The 27,582-nt window shown below is 42.3% G+C and overlaps 1 protein-coding gene across 2 annotated transcripts; it reads left to right on the top strand.

Annotated features, from left to right (window-relative positions):
- The first annotated feature begins 1,353 nt into the window (after window positions 1-1,353).
- On the top strand, window positions 1,354-25,889 carry LOC127531860 (NACHT, LRR and PYD domains-containing protein 3-like). Of its 2 annotated transcripts, XM_051942091.1 has the most exons (10): window positions 1,377-1,422; window positions 2,082-2,166; window positions 2,270-2,552; window positions 3,912-3,995; window positions 4,748-6,725; window positions 6,803-6,976; window positions 15,820-15,993; window positions 16,291-16,455; window positions 24,134-24,180; window positions 24,331-25,889. In XM_051942091.1, exons 2-10 carry the CDS (start codon window positions 2,128-2,130, stop codon window positions 24,858-24,860), a joined length of 3,474 nt encoding a protein of 1,157 aa, XP_051798051.1. In that variant the 5' UTR covers window positions 1,377-1,422; window positions 2,082-2,127; the 3' UTR covers window positions 24,861-25,889. The 2 variants fall into 2 exon arrangements, with proteins under 2 accessions (XP_051798052.1, XP_051798051.1); XM_051942092.1 differs by lacking the exon at window positions 6,803-6,976 and having other exon boundaries at window positions 1,354-1,422.
- The last annotated feature ends 1,693 nt before the right edge of the window (window positions 25,890-27,582 follow it).

Raw genomic sequence — 27,582 nt, 5'->3', positions numbered from 1 at the left:
CACCGTAGGGACAGTGTTCTTTTCTTCGTATGCTTGGTTTTTGAGTCTATGAACATAGAGTTGATGTGCCTTACCAAAAAGCTCCAGTTTGGTCTCATCTGTCCAAAGGACATTCTCCCAGAAGCTTTGTGGCTTGTCAACATGCATTTTTGCAAATTCCAGTCTCGCTTTTTTATGAGTTTTTTTCAGCAGTGGTGTCCTCCTTGGTCGTCTCCAATGAAGTCCACTTTGGCTCAAACAACGACGAATGGTGCGATCTGACACTGATGTACCTTGGCCTTGGAGTTCACCTTTAATTTCTTTGGAGGTTGCTCTGGGCTCTTTGGATACAATTCGAACGATCCATCTCTTCAATTTGTCATCAATTTTCCTCTTGCGGCCACGTCCAGGGAGGTTGGCTACTGTCCCGTGGGTCTTGAACTTCTGAATAATATGAGCCACTGTTGTCACAGGAACTTCAAGCTGTTTAGAGATGGTCTTATAGCCTTTACCTTTAAGATGTTTGTCTATAATTTTTTTTCGGATGTCCTGGGACAATTCTCGCCTTCGCTTTCTGTTGTCCATGTTCAGTGTGGTACACACCTTTTCACCAAACAGCAGGGTGACTACTTGTCTCCCTTTAAATAGGCAGACTGACTGATTATGAGTTTGGAAACACCTGTGATGTCAATTAAATGACACACCTGAGTTAATCATGTCACTCTGGTCAAATAGTTTTCAATCTTTTATAGAGGTACCATCATTTTTGTCCAGGCCTGTTTCATTAGTTTGTTTTTTTAAATAATTATGTTAATCAACAATTCAAAAGTAATGGCTGTTTTTGATTATTTAATTTTCAATAAATTTTTATTTATTGTTACTTTTGTGAGTTTCAAGTGATTTCAGTGAGAATTGTGGGTTTTTCCTTCTTTAACTGAGGGGTACCAACAATTTTGTCCACGTGTGTATGTGGTGGGTGATGATCAGAAAATCATAAATATGTTTTCATGTCTGGTCTGTTTCCTCTGCTGGTACTGTAGCTGATAGAACACAGACTGGAACATTGATTATTTATTGGTATTTATTACACACAATATTCAATCAGTCACATTCATTTCATTTCGATTTGGACACAAATTAAAGAGATTTCCTGCATTATGGGATGGAGTCAGACCTAAATGCACTTCAATACAAGATCTTGTTTAAATGTATGAAGTTTAAAGATTCATAGTTTTATTGTTATTATTGTTTATTGTTCAGTAAAATAAATATATTACACATTTTGTTTAGATTTCAGACCTTAAAGGTAAAAATATGAAAACACGTGTTGAATTTCCCTCCAGGGATTAATAGTTATTCTATTGTGCTGTTGTTCTATAAAGCACAGGTTTCCTGCTTGGTTGCCCTGACAACAGTGATGTCATGGCCCTGCCTGTTCCTCAGGTGAGTTCTGCTTTTACCGTCTTTTACTGTTTTTGTTTTGTAGCGCCTTTTCTCCGTCTGAATGTGAGCAAAAGACACTTTAAACTGTTTTTTATCTCTTATGTATCTATAGAACATAGAACTGATTGAATCATTCATCGTATTTTAACTCAAAAACATTGTTGTGACACAATTAAAAAATTAAATAATCTTTTTCCCTAAAACCAAATCGTCAGACATGTTGGGGTGTTCCCAACCAGCAGGAGTTCTCAAACTGATGCTGAAATCAATGTGTTGTGTTTTTTCTTTGTCATTTTGTGTCTTAATTTGTCTCATTTTTTATAGTTTTTCTGTTTTGTCTAAGTTTTACTATTTTGTGCTGCCTTTGTGTCATTTACATTGTAATTTGTTATATTTTTGTAATTCTGTGTATGTTGTCCCATTTATGTTGTTTTGTGTCTTAATTTGTCTAATTTGGGGAATTTTGGAACACAATTTGTCTAATTTTTCTAGTTTGGGGTCCGAATTTGTCTCACTTTTGACCATTATTGTCATTTTGACTCTCGTTTTTGTCATTTTGTGATGGATCATTATTTAGTATTCATGATGAAAGTAGATGGCAGCCAAGTCAACTCCTGGTTTGTGACGCCTAAACTTTCATTGTCTTGTAAATTAAACAGATGAAACATAAAAAAAACAGAAGAAATCAGCTGTTCACAGAGCTGAATGCCTCCAATATGGCTTCCAGAAGAAGAGGAATCAAAGGTGGTTTCTCTGAGTCCTGCAGTCCTGCTGCTACACAACAACCTCCACCACACCAACAACACAACTTTTCATTAACTGCTGACGTATTCTTTGACTTTATCAGGGAGCCACCATGACGTCAGAGGACCTCAAAAAGATCCTGGATGATCTGGATGACAAGGAGCTGTCTGATTTCCAGTGGTTCCTGCAGCAGCCCAACAATGTTCAAGGCCTCCCAGCCATCACAAAAAGCCGACTACAGACACCAAACAGGTCTAAAACTGTGACTGTGATGGTGGAGACTTACAGACTTCAGAGAGCTGTGCAGATGACCAGAGTGGTTTTAGAGAAGATCCACAGGAATGATCTGCTGCAGAGGTTTCCTGCCAGCAGCTCAGGACCAGAAGGTCAGTCACAAGACAAGAACAACATGATATAATGACAGTCAGAAAGATGCATGATGGTTCTGCTACAGTCTGATAGAGTTCAGGTTCTGCTACAGTTTGATAGAGTTCAGGTTCTGCTACAGTCTGATAGAGTTCAGGTTCTGCTACAGTCTGATAGAGTTCAGGTTCTGCTACAGTTTGATAGAGTTCAGGTTCTGTCAGTTTTTCCTGAGTCCACATTAAGTTCAGTTCCTCTGTAAAATCTACTCATCAACCCTACTGACTGAATGCTTCCTCCTACTGCTTAAACCTTGATAGAACACCAGAATCAGTTCTGTATGAGCTGACCTTCTGGAAGCAAAGCATGTCCTCACCTGTTCTCACCAAATTATGAGTCGATCAGACAGTTTCTGAAGATTCTTCATTCATACTGTTTAGCTGGGAGTGGTCCTGCAGTTTACAACCAGAGGGAAGCTGACCAATCAGCTCTCAGTAAGGGCAGAGACATGTTGTTGAAGCAGCTGCATTACAAACCACAAGCCTTTACTTTTAAATACATGCTACAGTTGACCTCACAAAGTATTCACTGTGTCCTGCATACAGTTAGAACATCCCACTTCATAACATGGAGCCTTAAACTGTGACTATCCCAGTCTGTAGTAATGTGGTGTCATCTGACTGTGAGTCTCAGCAGCTCAAACTTATTTCTATTTCCATGACACACTGTTAAGTGCTATGACTGCTCATAGAATGTGGATCAGAACGGCCAGAAAAACATGTTAGTTTTCATTCTAAAAAATCAGTTTGAATGCTGTAGGACATCTGGGTGTTTCTGACATACTACATTTAACAAAATATGTACTGGAACATACTCCAGCTTTTTCTGTGTGTACCATCTGGCATGTTGGTATGTAGTATTATGTAACATTATGTTCTACTTTTAAACCATCAACAGCCTCCCAGTGACCTACCACACTGAAAATGTCAAGTCCTCAGAGGGTTTGGATGGAGCAATAAGGCAGCCATGTTGGCTGACTATTTTAAGGGGACACTGTTGCTGCATCCTGGGCTTAGCTCCACCCTGGATGACTGTGGCTGCTTTTAAAAGACAGACCTTCTTCCCTCTATAGCAGAATGATGATGATGTGAAGCCAGAACACTCTGTTCTTCAGAATGGTCTGGATATGCCAGACTAATGTCACAGTAACATTAGGTTTTACTTTGAAGGAGCAGTTTGGTGTCAGAAAACCAGAGTTAATCAGCAACATAAACTCATCAGTAAATGTCAACATAAAGACCCTTCTAAGTCTGTTGTAGCTGAAATAAATGAAAGCAGTAAGCAGTGGAGAATATAGCATGTGATCTCTGTCTGTCTGTCAGTGCATGTCAGTGATGTTGGAGAACCTTCAGAGAACAGAGAACCTTCCTCCTCTCAGACTCAGCCTCCTCTTCCTCAGACTGAAGGTAAAACTGATGGATTCTTTGGTCTGTAAAGAAAGATGGCAGCAGCTCATCATGCCTGAAATGGAAGCTGAGTTTAAGCAGGTTGTTTTGTACAACAGAGAACAGTGATTGTCTATGGAATTGCATGAGGCAGCAGGTTGTAGTGTAGCTGTAGCAGAACGGTCAGTTTTATGGCTGGAGATCCTAAAATCCAGTTTTCTAAACTGGTGCCCATTTTAATGTTTATTTGACTTGAACTGCTTGAATTTCAATGAAAAACTGGAAAAATTGGGGCGTTCTAAAAGTTTTGACCGGTAGTAAACTTTGATAATGGCCCCAGTGAGCCCAGAACAGGGCTGCTGGTCCAGATCTCTGTTTGTATGTTCTATTGTCAAAATGGTCTTTCCCAAATAGGAACTTTAAAAACAGCCTAATCTGGACTTTAGGTAACTCACCTACCTTCTGACTGCCTCCATAGTTAACCATCTGTGTAGCCCTTTAGCTGAGTTGCCCTTTCAGTCGTTTTTTCAAGTCACTTTCCTACAAATGATCAGGATAAGTTGCTGCATTCTGTGTAGAGGTTAGGATGAAACCCCCAGAAATAAATTTAGAAAAATCTCACACACATAATTACCCAACTTTTTATTACCATCAGATTTTACAGGTGGCTAATTACAAGTCCTACTTCTTTGTAGTTGCTTGTGTTTTTCCTAACAACAGCAGAGGTTTCTGTCGACACACACTTCACACTGTTCCCTTCATGTTTGACACAGATCAGACTGTTCCGGTACCAGAACCATGTCCCATCACATATTACCAACAGAAGCTTCAGTCAAACTTCCAGGACACATTTAAGGTTACAACAGAGGGGTGGGCAGCAGATAAGCAACGTCTGGTTGATATCTACACAGAGCTGTACATCACAGCTGGCCGGGACGTGCACGTCAACACACAGCATGAGGTCCTACAGATTGACAAGGTGTGGAAGAGATCAGACACAGAGTCACAGATCCAACCCAGAGACATTTTCAAGCATCCTTCTGGAAAAGACATACCCATCAGAAGAGTGCTGACCAATGGGATTGCAGGGATTGGAAAAACATTCCTCGTGCGCAAGTTTGTGTTGGACTGGGCCGAAGAAAGGACCAATCAAGACGTGCATCTTATTTTCCCATTCACTTTCCGTGTTCTGAATTCACTGCAGGGAAAAAAGTTTGGTTTGGCAGAGCTCATTCATTTCTGTATCCCAGAAACTAAAGACGTCACAGTGAAGGCTCTAAATTACATATTTACAGCTCTGCAGTCATCAGGAAACAGCAGCTACAAGAAGAGCAGATTCAAACTGCTGTTTGTGTTTGATGGACTGGACGAGAATCGCCTTCGTCTGGACTTTCAGGTCGACCACATTCCCTCCATGGACATAACAAAGTCAACTAAAATAGAAGTCCTGCTGAGGGAACTTATCAGAGGAAAACTGTTGCGCTCAGCTCGCCTCTGGATAACCACACGACCTGCAGCAGCCAGTCAGATCCCTCCTGACTGTGTGGACATGGTGACGGAGGTCAGAGGGTTCAATGACCCACAGAAGGAGGAGTACTTCAGGAAGAGATCCAGAGATGAGGAGCAGGCCAGCAGCATCATCTCCCACATGAAGAAGTCACGAAGCCTCCACATCATGTGCCACATCCCAGTGTTCTGCTGGATCACTGCTACAGTTCTGGAGGAGCTGCTAGAAACCAGAGAGGGAGGAGATCTGCCCAGAACCCTGACTGAGATGTACGCAGAGTTTCTAAGATTTCAGATTGATCACACAAAACAAAAGTACGGTCTAAAGAAGTGCAAAAAATACATTGAGTCATTAGCTAAACTGGCTTTTGAACAGCTGCAGAAGGGAAACCTGATCTTCTATGAGAAAGATCTGAGAGAAAGTGGCATCGATGTGAGGGAAGCCTCAGTGTACTCAGGAGTGTTCACACAGATCTTCAAAGAAGAACGAAGACGGAAACAGGAAGACAAGGTGTTCTGCTTCGTCCATCTGAGCGTTCAGGAGTTTCTGGCTGCTCTTCATGTCCATCAGACCTTCATCGACTCTGGAATCAACCTGCTGGAAAAAGAACAAACAACAAACTCTCAGGTGGAGAAAGACACACTCAGGTACAGACAGATGGGCGATGACTTCCGGTGGACTGAAATGTTCAGTGAGGAACCTGATTCAACAGTTTTCTACCAGAGAGTTAGACAGATGGGCGATGACTTCCGGTGGACTGAAATGTTCAGTGAGGAACCTGATCCAACAGTTTTCTACCAGAGAGCTGTGGACAAGGCCTTACAGAGTCCAAACGGACACCTGGACTTGTTCCTGCGCTTCCTCCTGGGTCTGTCGCTGCCGACCAATCAGAATCTCCTACGAGGCCTGCTGACACAGACAGGAAGTAGTTCACAGACCAATCAGAAAACAGTGGAGTACATCAAGGAGAAGATCACTGAGAATGTGTCTGCAGAGAGAAGCATCAATCTGTTCCACTGTCTGAATGAACTGAAGGATGTTTCTCTGGTGGAGGAGATCCAACAGTCCCTGAGATCAGGACGTCTGTCCACAGAAGAACTGTCTCCTGCTCAGTGGTCAGCTCTGGTCTTCATCTTACTGTCATCAGAAGAAGATCTGGACGTGTTTGACCTGAAGAAATACTCTGCTTCAGAGGAGGCTCTTCTGAGGCTGCTGCCAGTGGTCAAAGCCTCCAAGAAAGTTGTGTAAGTAGTTGGAGACTGAAGATCCTTTTTCATTTTGCTGCTCTTTGATCAGTATGATCTGCTTTTTGTCTCTTCAGACTGAGTGGCTGTAATCTGTCAGAGAGAAGCTGTGGAGCTCTGTCCTCAGTCCTCAGCTCCCAGTCCTCCAGTGTGACAGAGCTGGACCTGAGTCACAACAACCTGCAGGATTCAGGAGTGGAGAGTCTTTCTGCTGGACTGGAGAGTCCACACTGTAAACTGGAAGCTCTCAGGTCAGGACTCATCAACCTGTTCAACTGATGACCATTTAAAATGTGTTTTTATTCATGATGAGCAGAACAGCTGAGGTGGGAGGTTTTCTGTATTTGTATGACTCAGATCAGTTGTGTTACTGGCCTTTAGCTCTAGTTTCTCTTAATGAGGCCTCTTCCACGACAGGAACTGAACAACCTGGAACCTGCATCACAGAACCAGAACATGTAAGAACCTGTGAGGTCTTGGTTCCAGGTTCTGTTTTAGTTTCCACTGTTTTACTATATAGAATGTTTCAGATAGACGTTGATGAAAAGGAAACACCAGAACAAACATCTCATGTTCACACTTGAACTTGTTTTATGGATCTTCTCCAGGTTGTTTTCTCCTGACTAGATCCTTTCTTGTGTCGTTTCTACTCTCAGATGTTCGTCTCTTTGGATAAAAGCATCTGATACATGAAACTGTAGAAAGTTGAGTTTGTTCAATGACTGAACTCAGTGCAGTTCAGCTGGTGGACAGTTGGACTGTTGTTCAGGTCCAATTCCTTCTCACCATTGGAGCCCAAACAGCCACTGAAGCAGTTTTGTCTTCTGTCTTCACTGAGATCAAAGTTCAGATCCTCTTGATCTACTCTTATGATCTAGAGAGATTTGGGGTGTTTGCTAACAGCAGAGGTGAGAGGGTGCAGGTAGGAAGGTCTATGCGCTAAAGAGAAATAGACAGACTAGTAAAGGAAAGGAGGCAGTTAAAGAAGCAGTGGAGGAAGGCATCAGAAGAAGAAAGGGAGGAAATGAATGTGTTGCAGGAAGAAGTGAGAAGCAGGTTAGCAGTACTCAGAAGGGCTGAACACCTTAGGGAGAAGAGAAAGAAGAAAGAACGTGCAAGGTTAGCATCTTTTAGGAACTCTTAAGTTTGTGAAGGACATGTTTAATCAGGAAAAAGGAGAACAACTTAAGGCAGCAAAGTCAGAGGTTGAAGAGTATTTGAGGTTGACGTATTCAGATTCAGAGGAGAATAGGAACATAGGTCTTCCTCCTGACATGCCACCATTGGTAGAAATGTGTCAGGAGATGTATGTTAGCCTACTGAGATGGAGAAAAGTTGTGGAGGTGGTCAGACATGCAAAGGTTTCGTCGGCCCCAGGGCCTAATGGAGTCCACTGCAGGGTCGACAAGAGTTCACCTGGTATCTATAAGATACTGTGGAGTAGGGGTGGGACGGTTCACAAAATCCATGGTTCGGTTCATATCACGGTTTTGTGGTCACGGTTTTCGGTTCGGTTCGGTACACATTAATTGTTTCAAAAGTCAATTATGTCTTGTATAGTAATGTTAAAACTTAAAGAATGAGGCAGCCTGACATTTGATACATTATTGTGACAGTCTTAGGTTAAAGGTAAGTGAGATTCTGGCACTGAAAGCTGAGACATTGGTAGTTCCAACACACTTTTCATTTATTTGCAAAACAATATATCTAAAAAAAAAAAAAAAGAATCTTACAATTCAGACGGTTGAATTTGTGCATAATATGAAAGAATTTTACATTGCTGTTTTTACAACTCAGATTATACCGTCAACGTAAAGCATAAGCCCTATCATACTTAGGTTCCTTTGAAATCACCACAAAGATAACATTTTCTTCGAACACTAACCCCTTGAAATTAAAGTGCAGTATTTGAAATACAATCAAACAAATGAGGCTGGAATGTTTATCAAACTTAAAGTGTCACTGTGTTATCTAAGGTAACATAAAATAAATAATCCAAATGAAGAGGTCAGTAATATAAAATGCAGCGTAAACCAAACGTAACAGATAATGCACTCTACTGCACTCCCTCACACAGCTCGGGTCATTCTATTCTCTTCAGCTGAAGTACTTGCGGGAGGGGATTTTATATCGCGGCTCGAGTGCCTTAATCATGAACTGAAATCCCGCACCCTCATCTACGGCAAAAGGTTGCATGTCTTTAGCGATGAAACACCCCAGTGCTTTCGTTATCCCTTTCGCCTTGTCTGACTGGTCTTTGTACATTTGTTTAAAAGCCACGGGGAGGAGAATTTGTGCAGCCCTGGCCGGCTCCTTGCCTAGCTCTCCACCCCTCCTGCTTGCGCTGCACGTCACTGTGGGGTGATGTCTCCGCAGATGAGCCGACATGTTAGATGTGTTTCCGCTAGCGTAAGTGACACGCGTTGCACAGTGCTTGCACACTGTCGTGCTTTTGTCCACAACTTTCTTACCGCTTTCGTGGGTCACCCTGAATGCAAAATGGTCCCACACACCAGACCTATATAACGCTGCTGACGCATCTTCCAGCTCCAAGTCTTCTCCGCTCGCCATGTCCGCACCTTCTCTTCAATTGATTTCCTGGGACCCACCCAAAGTTGAGCATGAGTATGAACCGAACGGTACGCATGCGCCCCGAACCGAGACAGCCGTCCCGAACGGTTCGGGTCGGTTTCATAAACCGTCCCATCCCTACTGTGGAGATATCTGAGAATAGTCTGGGAGAAACACAGTATTATTCAAGAGCACGGCATAGGACAGGAGTTGTTTTCATCTCTAAGGAGAAGGATTCATCAGACCTCAGCCAGTTTTGGATGATTTCTCTCCTAAATGTTGAGGGAAGGATTTTCTTCAGTGTTGTAGCTCAGAGGTTTGCTAGTTACTTCGTGAGGAATGGTCTGATAGATTCTACAGCACAGAAGGCAGGGATACTGGAATTTTGTGGGTGCTTGGAGCAGAAAAGCATGATTTGGCATCAGATTCAGACAGCTAAGAGGGAGAGCAGAGACTTGAATGTTGTGTTTTTAGATCTGGCTAATGCCTTATTTGGAGTTCCTTTCACTACTTTAAAGTGCCAGAGATGGTTGGTAACATGGTGAAAGCATACACACGTGGACAAAATTGTTGGTACCCCTCAGTTAAAGAAGGAAAAACCCACAATTCTCACTGAAATCACTTGAAACTCACAAAAGTAACAATAAATAAAAATTTATTGAAAATTAAATAATCAAAAACAGCCATTACTTTTGAATTGTTGATTAACATAATTATTTAAAAAAAACAAACTAATGAAACAGGCCTGGACAAAAATGATGGTACCTCTATAAAAGATTGAAAACTATTTGACCAGAGTGACATGATTAACTCAGGTGTGTCATTTAATTGACATCACAGGTGTTTCCAAACTCATAATCAGTCAGTCTGCCTATTTAAAGGGAGACAAGTAGTCACCCTGCTGTTTGGTGAAAAGGTGTGTACCACACTGAACATGGACAACAGAAAGCGAAGGAGAGAATTGTCCCAGGACATCCGAAAAAAAATGATAGACAAACATCTTAAAGGTAAAGGCTATAAGACCATCTCTAAACAGCTTGAAGTTCCTGTGACAACAGTGGCTCATATTATTCAGAAGTTCAAGACCCACGGGACAGTAGCCAACCTCCCTGGACGTGGTCGCAAGAGGAAAATTGATGACAAATTGAAGAGACGGATCGTTGGAATTGTATCCAAAGAGCCCAGAGCAACCTCCAAAGAAATTAAAGGTGAACTCCAAGGCCAAGGTACATCAGTGTCAGATCGCACCATTCGTCGTTGTTTGAGCCAAAGTGGACTTCATGGGAGATGACCAAGGAGGACACCACTGCTGAAAAAAACTCATAAAAAAGCGAGACTGGAATTTGCAAAAATGCATGTTGACAAGCCACAAAGCTTCTGGGAGAATGTCCTTTGGACAGATGAGACCAAACTGGAGCTTTTTGGTAAGGCACATCAACTCTATGTTCATAGACTCAAAAACCAAGCATACGAAGAAAAGAACACTGTCCCTACGGTGAAACATGGAGGAGGCTCAGTAATGTTTTGGGGCTGCTTTGCTGCATCTGGCACAGGGTGTCTTGAAAGTGTGCAAGGTACGATGAAATCTGAAGACTATCAAGGCATTCTGGAGAGAAATGTGCTGCCTCGTGTCAGAAAGCTTGGTCTCAGTCGCAGGTCATGGGTCTTCCAACAGGACAACGATCCAAAACACACAGCCAAAAACACCCAAGAATGGCTGAGAGAAAAGCGTTGGACTATTCTAAAGTGGCCTTCTATGAGCCCAGATCTGAATCCCATTGAACATATGTGGAAGGAGCTGAAACATGCCATTTGGAGAAGACACCCATCAAACCTGAGACAACTGGAGCTGTTTGCTCATGAGGAGTGGGCCAAAATACCTGTTGACAGCTGCAGAACGCTCGTTGACAAATACAGAAATCGTTTAATTGCAGTGATTGCCTCAAAAGGTTGTGCAACAAAATATTAAGTTATGGGTACCATCATTTTTGTCCAGCCCTATTTCATTAGTTTGTTTTTTTAAATAATTATGTTAATCAACAATTCAAAAGTGATGGCTGATTTTGATTATTTAATTTTCAATAAATTTTTATTTATTGTTACTTTTGTGAGTTTCAAGTGATTTCAGTGAGAATTGTGGGTTTTTCCTTCTTTAACTGAGGGGTACCAACAATTTTGTCCACGTGTGTATTTCAGGACATCAGATTATGTGCAAGTACAGGAGATTTTTCAACAGGCTGGCAAAGATTGGAGGTTGGTATTATGGCAGGATGTAAAGTTTCACTGTTAGCTTTCACAATGGCTATGGAGTTCATGATCAGGGCTTCCAAGTGGGTCGTAGGTGGAGAGAGACGGCAGAATGGAATGAGTCTTCTACCAGTTAGAGCTTCTATGGATGATATGACACTGATAACTGCAACAGTAAATTACAAAGAGGTTGTTCGATAGAATAAATAGGAATCTCAGATGGGCTAGAATGAGGATCAAGTCCAGTAAATCGAGGAGTATTTCATTATACAGAGGGAAAGTAAGTGATAAGAAATTTTATATCCTAGATTAATGAGGCCAATATCCATTTATGAAGTCCCATTATCCATGGCAGAGAGAATGGAAAGCATAGTTAGTTCTTATATCAGGAAATGGTTGGGTGTTCCCAGGTGCTGAAGCATTGTAGCTTTGTATGTGAAAGGGAAATTTCAGCTGCCAGTATCCAGTCTAACAGAGGAGTTTAAATGCACCAAGGTTAGGACAGAGCTCTTATTGTCTGGGAGGAAGAACAGTTTAGTTAGCAATGTGGTTCTGAATCCTACCAGGGGAGGAAATGGAACCAGAGAGCAGCAGTGCAGGAGGCAGAGGCAGCTCTGAGGCTGCAGAAATACTAAATAATGTTCAATTTGGCCGTGGCTTGGCCCAGGTAAACCAGCGTGGAACAAAGCAAGTCCAAAGGAGAAAAGAAAGCTGGTAGTGAAACAGATGTGTAGACAAGAGGAACTGTTAAGGGGGACAAAGGCAGTTGGTCAGGCCAAACAGGGGCAGTGGTTGAGCTGGGAAGGTGTTGAGAAGAGGAAGCTCAGCTGGAGGGACCTGTGGAAGATGGAAGAAAGCTGTATTAGATTTCTAATAGGGGCAACATATGATGTGTTTCCAACCCCCCAGAACCTCAGACTCTGGGTAGATGGAGACCAATCATGTCCGCTGTGCTCAGATACTGCTAGCTTACAGCATATTTTGTCTGATTGTAGATTAGCCTGTCACAAGGCCGGTATACATGGAGGCATAATCAGGTGCTGAGAAGCTTAGCTTATGGAGAGGAGAAAGCAGGATAATTCTGGAAGTTCTAGTAAGGAGAGGTTAGTGGAGAAATTAGTTGGAGATGGGGAGAAGGATAGAGGCCTTAAAGGGGAACTTCGGTTTTTTTCAACCTGGGGTCTGTTTCCATATGTAATTTCATACATGTGAGTGATGGAGAAATGAATTTTCGACATAGCTCCAGTATTTAGCCAGGCAGGCAGCTGAGCAGCTCAGCTCACAGCTCGGCTAGCGAAAAGTATGGGGCAGCTGGCCCCCCCGCATCACAGTCCGCCCTAACGTGCTTTTGCCCCACACTGACTGGCTCAGATAGTCTCAGTGAGTGTCCCACAACATCCTCGAGATGAGAAGTGAACGAAAACCTCCACATTACCTGGCGATCGCTCTTTGTTGTGGTCTGTATCCAAATCTCAGGACGCTAGAAAGCAAATCTCGTTCCGAAATCGCACGAGAGCTCACGCCAAAACACGGGTTTTGCCCAAGGACACATCAGCACATGACTGGGCAAGAGCGGGAATCGAACCGCCTCCCCTTCGGTCATTGGACGACCTGCTCTACCACCTGATCCACAGCCACCACATAGTTGGCAGTGATGGTGAAATTGAAGCTTCTTGAAGTGATGAACCACTTTGACACAATTGCACACTGCTTTGAAGCATTTAGGACGACCAGAAGAGTGACATCTGCTGGCTCTGTCAGAACTGCATCTCAGTGGAAAAAAACATGAAAAAGCCTCAGCTGTGTAAAGAGATGCTAAAAAACTTTGCCCTGCTTGGGGTGGGATTGGCCAAGAGCTCAGGAGAGGTGTGCATCACAAACCCAGACCTCAGAGAAAGGTCAAACCTCAACAGGCAGTTCCTCTTCAGACCACATCATATACAGAATCCCAGGAATCACTGCTCACTGGTGTGTACAGTGATGGGTCAGGGATCCTCGGTCCTTCATTGAGTGCTCATCCTTCTTGTTTGGAGCACAAGTGTCTTGTGTTTAAATGAACTGTTTAATTAGCTGAGTCCCATCAACTGAAGTGTTGGTGAAAGATAGAACATCCATCCCACCTGTGGTGAGGTTCATGGTCTCTCTGCTCTCCCTGAAGAGGAGCTACACCCTCATAGGGACCCTATGAGCCTTTTCAGATGTGAGGCTGTTCAAAGGTTTTTGGTTCCTTTCAGACTGTAGGGACTGAGAGCCAATCACTGGGCAGCAGAGTGTCTCCTGAGACTGAGGCCCCATCCACACGAAGACGAACGTATAAGCTTCTTGCCGAATCTGCGTATCATCCCCACGAAGACGGCGTTTTGGGGGTCTGCAAACGATCATTTTGAAACCGGGTTCCAGAGTGGAAAGATTTTGAAACGCGTTTACGCAACTCCGTGTTTACGGGCAATCCGCTTCTTTTCAGAAACGCTTGCGTCATAGTTTTGTATCTTCATTGACACGCAAGTGCAGTTTGACACTCATGCTTCCCAGCTTGGTCTCTGTTTACAGCTTTTGCTGCAAGTGCCCATGCCCACTGTTTTTTCTTCTGTTTGCGCGTTTCTGTCATATCGTTACAGCGCCCCTAGAGGTCTGGCATGTGTTTTACAGCGTTTCCATGCATATCGAGTGCATTCGTGTCGACGCACACATTTTCTGAGATGCCTTCGTCTTTATGGCGATCGTTTTTGAAACTGTTCAGCGTTTTGTCTTCGTGTGGATGGGGCCTGAGAGAGAATGAAGAGTCCAGCTCACTGACGCTATGAGGAGTCCAGACTTCATCAAGAATGGAGATAAAGAGTTTAAACACAGGAGTTTGGAGATCCTTAGTTTGGTTCCAGTGGGGTTCATGTTTGAGTGAAAACCAAAGCATGAGTCTCAACAGCACAAGTAGAAGTGAAGGAACCTGAAGAACCAGGACTGGAGATCAGAAGACTATTGTTCTGGAACAACATCAGAGATGGAACCGAGTCTGACAGTGATTTAATGGCTGCCATCAGCATCAAGTTGACTCTTTTTCAGATTGTAAAGAAGGAAAAAGTCCAAAATGTGACTTGTCCAAGTGTGTGTCCTTATTTGAATCCAACAGACCAACTTTGGGGTATTTTAAAGACAAAGGTAGAGCAACACAAACCCTCCAACAAAGAGCAGATGAAGACCTAGTCTCTGAAGATGGAGGAACATCTCTGCAGAAATGTGGTTTCTTCATGCTGAGGAGGATTAAATGTGTCATCAAAAATAAAGGTGGATGTAGAAAGTAATGAAAAAAATCCACCATTCTACTGACAGTAATGAAAGATGTACTGACCTTTATTGGATTCATTTCTTGCTGTTTGGCCTGTATTCTTCATTTAGGAAATCTCAGACCTGCCAACCTTGGTGAAATATTTTGCGTACCACTTAATCTCACACACGCACGCGCAAACACACACACACACACACACACACAGCTTGCGCTCATGTCGATAGGAAAAAAAAAACTCGATGATTATTTCCCTGATATGACATTGTATTTTCAACGTGAAAGTAACGTTATTAACAGTATTTGCCAAAAGACACACACGTACACTCACGCGTGTGCACACACACACACACACACACACACACACACACACACACACACACACACACACACACACACACACACACACACACACACACACACAGAGACACACACACCATTTTACCATTTTAACCGCCAGCTGCTGCGGGTGGGGGCACAGGGAACGGGGAGAGAGGCGGAGGGAGGCAGAGGACAGGAGAGAGCGGGCCAACAAGGGTTCGGCAGACTCGTTATTCTCCGCTACTCTATGATGATTGGTTGAAATTGCACCACTACACTGCTGCATCATGCATGAGTATTGCATGTCCACATTTCTAACAGCACTCACAGATGTCTGCAGCTTTTTGCGTAGTTTAATGAGGCGGAGCGTACCAGCGTATTTTGATGTCATATTGTGTACCTGCTACGCAAAATGCGTACAGGTTGGCAGGTCTGAAATCTAAACTGTCAGTTTGTTTTTAATTGGATCAAATACTTTACTGCTCAGCTTCAAAGTAATCTGATGACTGTAATGGGCTCCACTTTGGATTATTTTCAAATTTAAATAATATTGCAGAGGACTGTATTCTGGACATAGTGGGATGTATTTGTTGTTAAATTCACTGCTGTCTTTTCAACAGGACAGAAAATACTGAACTTAATGTTTTACTTATTTTCTTGTCTTTGTCTCTTCAGACTTAATAACTGTAATCTGTCAGAGAGAAGCTGTGGAGCTCTGTCCTCAGTCCTCAGCTCCCAGTCCTCCAGTGTGACAGAGCTGGACCTGAGTAACAACAACCTGCAGGATTCAGGAGTGGAGAGTCTTTATGCTGGACTGGAGAGTCCACACTGTAAACTGGAAGCTCTCAGGTCAGGACTTACACTTTGAAACTGATGTGATTTCTGTCAGTGGATAAACAGCTAACCTGAGTACAATCATTTCTGCTGATGGGATTCATCAAATGAGCTTTTACTGAACTTGTGCAGGACTTTGTCAGGGTTTATTTTTGACATGATTAAATCCCACTAATCATTGTTGAGATTGTTGATTTGTTTGAGATGCATGAAATGTGCAGCAAAATGTATCTGAAAGACAAAGAAGAAAAGAGAGTGAGAAACATCCAGCCAAGTGTTGTCCATCAGGTTTGTGTTGTTTTGTGTGTGCAGGCTGTCAGGCTGTCTGGTCACAGAGGAAGGCTGTGCTTCTCTGTCCTCAGCTCTGAGCTTGAAGACCTCAAATCTGAGAGAGCTGGACCTGAGCTACAACCATCCAGGAGACTCGGGAGAGAAGCTGCTGAGGGCTAAAGTTGAGGATCCACTGAAAACTCTCATGTACGTACAGACAGACACTCTCAGGTACAGACAGACAGGAACCTTTTAGCCTCGCTCAGTGCTTCTTAAATAGTGGTGCCCCTTGGGGGCAGTGAACACACACCACAGAGCAGGAGATCTGAAATACTACGAACAAACACACAGAAGACACAACGGAAAAATATTTAACAGGAAAGAAAAGAAAGGCAGAGAGAGAGAGACAGATATGAGACAAACAAAAATCTCCTGAAAGCTCAGATGAGGAAATGTGACGAAGCATCTGTAGCTCTGAGCTTCACTGTGACTACGGTGGGAGACGAGGACAGACCGCTATGTTTACTGAGTCTAAAAATGTTGTTAGTGGACAGCATGAAGCCAAATAAATGAAGGCATCACTTCAGCACTTTACACTCCAACCACGCTGATCAGCCGCTGGAGTTTTTTCACTGAAAACCTGCTGAATATTGCCAACAAACATGGGTTTCATGAATTCTACGTGGCTAAAGCAGAGAGCGCTGTTAGCATCATATAAGGGGACTTACCAAAGTGGTGGGTGTAAAAAGTCCTCACCATAGCAGAGGATCTGATACTCCCTACAGCATTAGACATGATCTGTTTCCTGCTGGAAGACACACAAATAAAAAGTGTCCCTCTGTCCAATGACTCTGTGTCCAGACGTATAAATGACATCGCTAACCATGTTCAGGAACAGCTGGTAGATCAAGTCAAAGACAAATGTTGTCCCTTTCAGTTCCATGAAGCCTGACAGCAACAAAGACTGCTTGTTTCTGGCTTCTGTACGTTTGGACACGACAGACTTCCTGTTTGAGGATAGCTTAGCATTAATACTGAGAACAGAGGGAAACTTTTAGCCTAGCTTAGCATTAATGCTGAGAACAGAGGGAAACTTTTAGCCTAGCTTACCATTCATGCTGAGAGCAGAGGGACAGTGAAAGCTTGGCTTAGCATTAATACAGAGAACAGAGGGAAACTGTTAGCCTAGCTTAGCATTAATGCTGAGAGCAGAGGTAAACTCTTAGCTTAGCTTAGCATTAATACTGCAAACAGAGGGAAACTGTGAGCTTAGCTTAGCAGTAAAACTTCTAACAGAGGGAAACTGTTAGCCTAGCTTAGTTTTAAGACAGGAATCAGGGCTAGGGTTGCCACCTTTCAGAAACGAAAATAAAGGACGCCCACCACGACTCCTCGGTGCGACAGTTCAGTAAAATTGAACAGACATTCACAGATTCAGACTTCCGGCATCAGTAGCTCATTAGACATACATTGTTAAAACATAAACGATGCCTCTTTCCCATCGTTGTAAGGCAGACAATGTGCTACAAGACCAGTTTTATCAAAAGTAGCTGTCTTTCAAGTTGCAGAAATAACATTGGTGTCTACGGAGGGAACAGGTACGGTCTACAAATTGCAAAACCCCTGCAACAGCGAAGAGAGACACAAATATTCAGTAACCTCACTCTGATCCACTGTACTGTCACCAGAATCACTGCAGCCTTCAACTGGCTGCAGTTGATAGCAGTCATGAGAAAGAGGCATCGTTTGTTTGAAGTCTGAATCTGTGAATATCTTTCCAACTTTACCAAACGTGTGGCCACAACCACCCAAGGAGTGGTATATTTAATTTTGAAAAAAGCATTTAGGCATACTTAAAGCTTTAAGTGCTTTATTATCACAAAGCTAAGAGTCTTGTATTGTCAGTGTTTCCCCTAGGATTGGTGCCTTGGGGGGGGGATTTGAGTCATAATATGTTTTAATTACAATATAACATATATACATAATACTGAAAAAAAACTGTAACAAAATAAATTATAATAAATAAATGACATTTGGATCAAAAAAATGAACAAATCTGAAAGAAACAATAAAGGTGTTTTCAGGACTATTGTCTACAAAGTGTGCAGCTTTTGTCACTGCAGTGAATCTTCCTGGGCTTCTGGAAGAACATCTCCAGTGCCTCTTGATATGGGAAGTCCGAAACTTCTGGCCCATTTATTGAAATCCGCAGACATGCTGCTAGATGGTCCCCTTGCCTGTTGCGGATGTTTGTCTTGACCTGCAAAGACATTAACGGTTAGGCTTTAAAAGTGATAGCTGATTGCTTAAAATAGTGATAACTAAGCTGCAAATCCTATTGTGAAAAGTATTTTATTACCCTGTTCAGGGTTGAGAAGTCCCTCTCACAGTTTACACTGCTGACCGGCACTGTCAGGGCAATGGAGGCCAGCAGGCTCATCGTTGGGTACAGTACTCCAAACTCCTCATATTTTGAGGACAGTTCAGACAGTATGGCCAACTGTGTCTTGCTCTGAAAATGTTATCAACATGATATCAGTAACACACTAAAGTGTTCTTGATAATGTCATGTGAAAACACATTTTTAAGTTACCTTAAGTGGACCAGAGACCACTTGCTCCTTGAAGGATTCCCATTCTTCAAGGACAGTGTCAAAATCAACACGGGGACAGAACTTCTCCTTCAGTATCCTTAGTTCAGTGTGTGCAGTGTCATCGGGGAGTGTAGCTGCTTGTGGACCGAGTACCCCAAATGCAGCCATGACTCCAACTTCACAGAACCGCCTTTCAAGATGGCCAATGAGGCCATCCAAATATGGATCCATCACCTGATCAAACAAACGAAAAATGAAAGTAAAGTATTAGTATAAATAAAACTGTGCAACATCTAAATTGAACTTATATCTATAATGTCAGCCAAAAGCCACATAATCATACCTGTGATTGAAATCGTTGCCAGTACTGCTGTCGGTCTCCTGCAACATCCCCTCTTCTTCCTCTTTCTTGTTCCGCAGTGATGGAGAATGCTCCCAGTCCAGAAGGGTCATCCAAATTTTGGGTGAGCTTGCTCAAGTGGGAGCCAAGCTGATGCCCACCAGAATCTTTTATGCCCTTTATTAAGGCCTGGGTGACAGGGACCTGGGAAAATAAGCACATTGACTCGTGAAAAGATTAATTGTGGTACCCTATGTTTTTGCCAAATAAACATGAAGATAAAACATAGCAGCTGAGCTGAGTTATTTAAGTTACCTGCTCTTTGACTGCCAAGAACATGACATCCTCCTTTTGGAAGAGTTTTGAGAGGTGTGCCAGGTGGGGGAGCACATCAGCTTGCAGGTGAAGGGCAGCAATGAAGCGATAGGTGGCAAGGAATGAATAGAGTCCCTTAGCAGTAGGACATTTGCGGGTCTCTACTTAGTCTGCTAAGGCGCCCGGAACAGCAGTTATATTTTTTATGAGGTTTTTTACTGAAATAAAGTATTCACATATGTCAATTTAGAAATAACTTACCTTCGCTTTCAGCTCACACACACCGAGAACCTCTGCAGCGGCTTTCAGAGAAGAAGAGCGATTAGCACTGTTTCTGAAGTACAGGTGCAGCTGTTCCAAGTGGTCTCTAAATGTAGCCATGTAAGGCACCGATTCAGATGCATCCTTACAGGCTAGAGCTAGCCTATGAGCAGCACAGTGGACACTTAAGAGCCATGGCCATTCATCTGATAGCTGCTTTGCAACTCCATTTTGTCTTCCTATTAAATACATTTGTTTATTATAATTTAACAAGAAACCAAAAATTCGAAACAGTTTAATTATGTTCAGAACAAGATAGAATAAGATTTGGCACCTGTCATTACAGCAGCACCATCGGTTCCAAGGCCAAAGTGTGTGGGGATGCCCTTCATCTGAACAATGTTTCTTATTGCTGCCACTATGGAGTCTGCTTTCCCGTCAGTCAGGCAAATCAGATCCAGGAATTGGCAGAAGACCTTCCCCTTGTTGTCCAAGTATCTACAGTAATAATGTCCATATGATACATTTAATACATTTCAATTAGCTGTATATTGGTCAATTAAATGTTACACTTTGAGTAGCCTACCTGACATGGATGTCTCATTGTCTGCACACTGAGACATCGGTGGTCTCATCAATCTCTAAGCTTATGGCACGTGACTGAGAAATATCTCTCAATATTGGCTTCTCGATGACGGCGGCAAGAATTTCCAGCATTTCGTCAATTATTCTGTGTGACCTATAGTTAGTGCTTTTTCCAATCTAAAAAAAATGTTGGAAAGGTTAACATTCAAAAACGTTTGACAATTAAATGCAGTATTAATGAAGATTTATGCAAGATTTATGCAAGAAAAATTCAATTCGTTGTCAATATAGGGATCACATAAGACATAAGAAAACAAAAAATATGCTAACATGTACAAAAGGAACTTATGTTGAGCTTGTCAAATAAGTGCAGCCCAAAATATTAGCCAGTTGCAGTAAGGCTGGGTAGTTTGTGTGGTGGGCTATTTCATGTTTTATGAGCCAGTACAGGCACTTGAATGCCCCCACCACAGCCTCATGCTCCAGGACAACTGTGGGCTCAAATGCAGCAAGGACAGTGTTGCCTGAAATGACATGCATCATCAGCATTGAAGAGCCACACATATTGATCGAATAATAAAATAAACAGTTTTACCTGCTGTCAAACTTGAGTGGCGCTGACAGGCTAGTTTGTGATGGTCAGACGCCATGTGTTTATCAAGTTTATCCTTTCTGTAAGACTGGCAGGGAGACTCAAATGGCCGGGTCTGGTTTCCTCTCACAACTGCCGTTTTGTGCTGTCGACATATTCGACAGAACATTCCTACCAAAACCCAAAAAAGAAAATTGAAACAATCTCCTATTCATTATCTATGCACTGTATTCTATCTATTTACTTAATAATTAATTGATTTACCTTATCTTAAATATAATTCTATGAATCTATCTGTCTATCTACCTACATACCTACCTACCTACATTTATGTAATGTATGTATTTTTATTAATTACTTGCTTATGCCTAGAGCTAACAACACGATATCAGGCTGATTTTGGCTAGGTTTTTTGTCGGAGCTTGTCTGCTCTTGTCTCACCCGACACTAAACTAAAATTGGCCTGATATCGCATAGTGTGCTCTAAGCATTAATTACTTACCAATATCAGTTTTGTACAGCCAGGGGGAATATTTCCCCTCTGACAACCAAGCTGGGTCAAAGCCCGACATGCGGTGGTGAGATGATGACTTTTGCTGCGGGGCAGGTGGGGGGGCTTGCCGTGCAGAACTTTGGCTGCTGTCACTTGGCCCGGGAGAGGCAGAGCTGCTCTGGGTGCTACTGCTTGAAGAGCCAGAGGGGCGGCTGGTGTTGCCATTATCACCCTGTGACTGTGAGCGTTTAAAAAACGCTGAGATTTTGCTTTGTTTTTCATGTGCCATTTTCCGACAGTCGCTGGCGGGAGTCTGCTCACATGTGCGCTCACGCTTGTGTGTGTGTACACGTGTGCGCGCACGCCGATATTAAAATATATAATTTTCACCATTTTGTACCACTTATTGAGCGTGTGAATCATTTTTAGCCCATTTTTACATTACGGTGTTGAAAGGCTTCATCTAATTATTTTATAACAATAATAATAATAATAATAATAATACTTTATTTATTTTAGGCCCAATATTACGACAGACGTCATCTCAAAGGACCAATTTTGCATCATAAGAAGTCATGCTGTTAAAAAGAGCGTCTTCATTATTTTTTTTTTATCTCTATGAAGTTTCATCGCGGGTCCCACTTCCCTTTGTTCTTTTTTCATTTTTAACACTCCTACACGATTGAGAACAACAACACATGGCCCCGCTATAAGGTCGTAATTACCTCATGGCGCGCGTCACTGTCATCAGAGGTGGTTTTTCTTCTGCTTCTTTATTTTATGGCTGAAATAACTCTATATTTTGGCCGTAGTTTGTTGTAGAAAGTAAAACACGAGACGCGCCACTGCAAACTAGTGTTTGTGTGTGTGGTAACTGTGGGGTGGGGGTGGGGGGTGAGGGGCAGTGTGACTGTTTACAAGACAGAGGGAGGGGGGAGTAGACACAGTGGAGTGCTGCAGCGAGTGCTGTAAGGACAGCATGTGGAGCGGCCTTTATGCAGGAAAACTAAAGTTTGCGTGTAAAGTAACAATTATTTTAATTTAACTTGACCTTCTGGGGGGGCGGGGCGCCCCCCTAATATAATGGTAGGGGAAACACTGATTGTTTTATGATCACAGGTTCTGTCTGAAAAGATGTGGCATCATTTTAAACAGTGAAACCATACTAATAAAATGTAATGACCAACCAGCGTGCAATACTGGATTCTGCAAAAACATAAACAACTGAATCCAGAATACTGCACAAAGAAATTCTCTACAGATATTTTTCCCATCTAAATCTTTTCTTAACGCAATGAATGTATTAACTTATTTATGTGTGTATGAATATATTTACTGACTTCTTTATTTAGTACCGTTAACATATCAGAGTTCTGAGTGAGTTTTTCTTTAGGCAAAGTCCATTTATTGATCACATATAGGCTATTAAATAAATAATATTTTTTTAAAAACAAAAGCATTTAAAATACTATTAAACAACTTTGGCATTTATTGAGTCACTAAAATGCTGTAGAGCAGTGGTCGGCAACTGGCGGCCCGCGGGCCAAAACTGGCCCGTCAGGAATAATATGTGGTCCCACCAGATGATTTTGAAAATTTGATTTGGCACGGAGCCAAGCCAGTCTGTCACCGCAACACGAAAGTCGCGTGGTCAGCTGCTACTGGTCGGACACGGTTGTACCAGCCAGATTTCACTGAGCAACAGATCAGCTGTAGAAGCTCCGCTGCTCGCGGCATCGCCCCCCTCCCCCCGCTCGCAGAATCGGAGCACACACCCCCTCAGGTTGGCCCGTTGTTTAATTGTTTACAAACATTTTGGCCCGAAGCCACATCTACTTGCCGACCCCTGCTGTAGAGTCTACGGCCACATTAGTCTGACTATAATCATCCTCTGGTAAATTCACAACCATGATGATGTCTCTTACAAAAGGGACTTCAGGAGAAGATTAGATGATGATAAACTGTGACCTGCTGGTTGGGTTCTCTCTGTTCTCATGTTTCTTACATGTTGGTCTCCTGATGCTGCCTTACTTCAGCTAGTCTAAAAGCAACAGAAAACACAGTTTGCCCTGTACCTATTGCCAGGGGTTCCAGTCTTCCAGTCTGTGCTTTTGAAAACGTTTTCGCTTCTTTGGATGTGGTGGAGTTTCGGGTGTAGACATTTTTAAACTTGCAGGATCAGCAGCGTCTGTAACCAGGAAACCCGTGACAGGACCGGCAAACAGAGAAGTGTATCCGCTGGACCTCGCACCGTGTCCTCGCTACATAGGTCTAAGGAAGATGAAACTGGCTGCCCTTAATATTTCCTGTGTTTTATTTTGTTTATGCAGTTTTGATGCGTGTGACAGACGTGTATGGGACATTTATGAAAATACGGAACAATTTGCGTCCCGTATTGAATCAATAGCTCAAAGACAGGAAGCAGGGTGAACTGTTAGCCTAGCTTAGCATATAGACAGGAAGCAGGGTGAACTGTTAGCCTAGCTCCATGAACAGAGGAAGCATCAATGAGTAAAGCTGAATAATGAGTGTAAACTGAGCTGGAATGTGACGAGCACAGAACAGGACTTTAGAGATGCTGCATTCAGGTGTCTGTGTCGCCATTTTGGACTGGTCCTTTATCAGTGGAACAGTGTGAGAGCCATGTAACGTCCATGTGTGCTGCTGAAAGAGTCTCTGCTGCTCTGACCGTCCTCCTCCTTTCAGGGTGACGCCTGCTGGAGTCCGATGGTTGACACCAGGTCTGAGGAAGTGTAAGTGTGTTTTAATGGATTGATGGAAACAAAGCAGCACATTCAAGCATCTTCAAAGTGTCACATCTCTGAGGTCATCATCAAAGCTTTAATACTGATCACATGATCCATCAATAACTGCAGCTGTGTTGTGTTTGTTCTCTCCGTCAGATTCCTGTCAACTGACAGTCGACACAAACACAGTAAACGATAGACTCAAATTGTCTGACAACAACAGGAAGGTGACAAATGTGAAGGAGGATCAGTCGTATCCTGATCATCCAGACAGGTTTGACTGGTTTCTTCAGCTGCTGTGTGAAACTGGTCTGACTGGTCGCTGTTACTGGGAGGTGGAGTGGAGAGGAAGGGTTGATATATCAGTAAGTTACAGAGGAATAAGAAGGAAAGGAAACTGTTGTGACTGTGTGTTTGGACAAAATGATCAGTCCTGGAGTCTGTTATGCTCTGATTTTGATGGTTACTCTGTCCTTCACAATAACAGTAAAACACCCATCAGGTCCTCCTCAGACTCTCACAGAGTTTCAGTTTATGTGGACGTTCCTGCTGGAACTCTGTCCTTCTACAGAGTCTCCTCTGACTCTCTGATCCACCTCCACACCTTCAGCACCACATTCACTGAAACTCTGTATCCTGGATTTAGGTTCTATCCTGGTTCCTCCTCCTCACTGTTTGTGTGCTGAGTTGAGTCTCCAGAGTCTCCTCCTGGTAGAGAAACAGTGTTGAACAGATAGTTGAGTCTCTCCATGACTCTGTCCCTCACAAACATGTTTTCACATTCATGGATTAAATGTGTTTCTTTGTCAAATCCTTCTAAATGATTCCTTGTAAACTTGTTCCTCTTCAAAGATGGAAGTTGTGATTCTTCCAGGAGCCAAATGTGGTGTTTGCGTCTTTTTCCAGTCAAATGTTGAGAGTGAAAATCAGGATGTGGTGTTCCTCTGACGCTCACTTGAACTAAAAGCATTTGAGCTGCACAAAGTGTGAAATGAGAGAGGAAGCAGTGAATCTCCAAACTGCTGACAGACTTTCACACATTATTGTCCAGTGAAAATCAGCTTTTTGTGCAGCCACACTTGATCCTGATGTGAGTCTTTAAGTCCTGTTCTAGTGATGAAATGAGAACTTCCTTCATCTGTATCACTCTTTTCAAAGTATTCTGTGCTCTTCTGTCATTTATGTCTTATTGATAGATCCATTTTTCATTTTTACAATAAATAAGTGCTTCAGTGTTTTTTCATGAGTTTTTTTTTTTTTTATCAGATTCTGAATTTCTGGTTTCATCAACAAATTCTACCAGATTTTATTTTTCCATCAAAGCTCCCATAACCCTAGCTATCTCTGGATCAAAATGTTTTCAGCATCGACATGATTCCAGTAGAATTTAAACCCACCAGGACTATCCAGATTACATTGAACTCTGTAAATTCAACATTTTTTAGCCTATTTCATTCTCTGAATGTTGTGTTTGGCCGTTAAAGGAGGTTTTCCTCACATTGTGGTGTATTTGAACCCTTCCATGGTCTAAATTCTTTGAACAGATCTTGTGCTGTAATCAATGTCTAACTTAGTTTTTATTTTCATTGCAGTGGTTGATTTTTCCTGAACAAGATCAATGATTTTAATACGTCTTTCTCCAGTTTTATTTGCTCTACCTGTGGCTTTTAAACTGTTCTAAGTTTCTTTTTATTCAATAAATGACTAATAACACACTTTGATCTTCATGTTTGTTTGCTTATTTGTTGATAAGTGGAATTTAATTTTCCATGTTGAATAATCAACGTTTATCCTCTTCCACAGCAGAAATGAAAACAGAAAAATATCTTTTGTAAAGCAGTAAAACTGATGCTTTTATTTTGATCCTTTTGTCTCCATTTTTAATTCTGTTTAATTAAATTTAGCCCTAAAAGCAAATATAAAGAACTACAAAGACTAGAAGAAAAACTCCATATTTTAGTGGTAAAAAGACTCAGAAACCAAACTTGTAAATAAATGATATTCTCTGTTTTTATTTCTATCTGTTCTTATGATCACAGTCAGTGAGCGAGTAAAACATGAACAATCTAAAGTTCTGAACTTGAACTTCTTTCCAACTGATTTTTCTCTGAACAATCCAAATAAAGTGTGAGGTCAAAGTGTGACGGTTAGATCAACATAAACTACTAATATCCTGTTTAAACGCTATAGAAGCGTCAGAGCAGCAGATTGTAAAGTCTGGTCCAGATAAGGAGCTCTACAGTGAGGCTGACCGTCCATCATAGCTGTCTAACCTGGACCTCACATCTCTGAAAGCGTTGGAGCTCATTTTTAATCAGCTTCATCTGGATAAACTCACCACAGATTGGATGTTTTTACAACCACTTTCTCACCTCAAATCATCTGAAAACTACATTTTGTGTCACAATAACAGCAGTATTCCCAAAATACTTGAGTTTCCTCTGAAAGTTTCCTCCTCGGTCTTTGCTGCTGCTCTAAATGCATTCTGGGATATTTGGCTCCCCAAGTTTTTTGTTGTTTTATTTTTTATTAAGCATAATTTAACAACAAATAGGCACCAACTGTGTCATACAGTTCCACTGGTCCAAGCAGAAGAGAAGCAGAAAAGAAAGAAACATAGAATAATCAGATCAGACGGCTTCAAATAAACGAACTTCTCAGGGGTTAATCAGTTTAGAACATGAGAATCTGAGACAGTCTGAAGGAACTTCTATTTGACAGCTGTGCTGTCTTTAAAGTGAAGTGATTAAGTTGAAAATTGATCTCAGTTGGGTTTTAAAAAAAACGCGTCAGAGTGAGCGCTCTTTGTTTTGGTTTGGTGTCAGAAATGATGGTGGTGTGAGCGCTCGCACCCCTCTGACCTATCTTTGAAGTTGCTACATCACTGGCAGAGCCTTAGAGATAGTAAGAATTGCGACCATAGATATATACAAACACTAGGGCTGAATCCCAAACCGCCCCCTACACACTATCCCTACACACTACCCCTCCGTTTGCGCGTTCCCGCGGAGGGTCCTCCATATTAAGGGCCGTCCCAAACCGCGTAGTGCGGAGGGGGAGTGGACTGTTCAGACCTTAAATAGCGAGTCTGCATCGATGCTCACTCTGGACAACTTTTTCAGGAAGTGCAACATCGAAATGGAGGAGGAAACAAACATATTGATGTGAATTCCACATGCATCCATTATTTCTCCCACGCCTTTTTCACACTGACAGAACATCACAAAAAGAGTGGTGTAAAAAGATAAATCAAAAGAAACAAATCATCTTCTCTGCTGACGTTTGATTTAATTGTGCACCCCCTGACACCTTAAAATTTGAACACAACTGATAGAATTCATTTATTCATTTGTTGGATTTGAAATGCCAGATAATAGGATTGGAAAACATGTGAGTGAAAAAAAGTGG

This window comes from Acanthochromis polyacanthus, chromosome 22, assembly GCF_021347895.1.
Source record: "Acanthochromis polyacanthus isolate Apoly-LR-REF ecotype Palm Island chromosome 22, KAUST_Apoly_ChrSc, whole genome shotgun sequence".
NCBI lineage: Eukaryota > Metazoa > Chordata > Actinopteri > Pomacentridae > Acanthochromis > Acanthochromis polyacanthus.
Note: the sequence above shows the minus strand (reverse complement) of the source record. Positions and strands in the feature narration are given on the sequence as shown.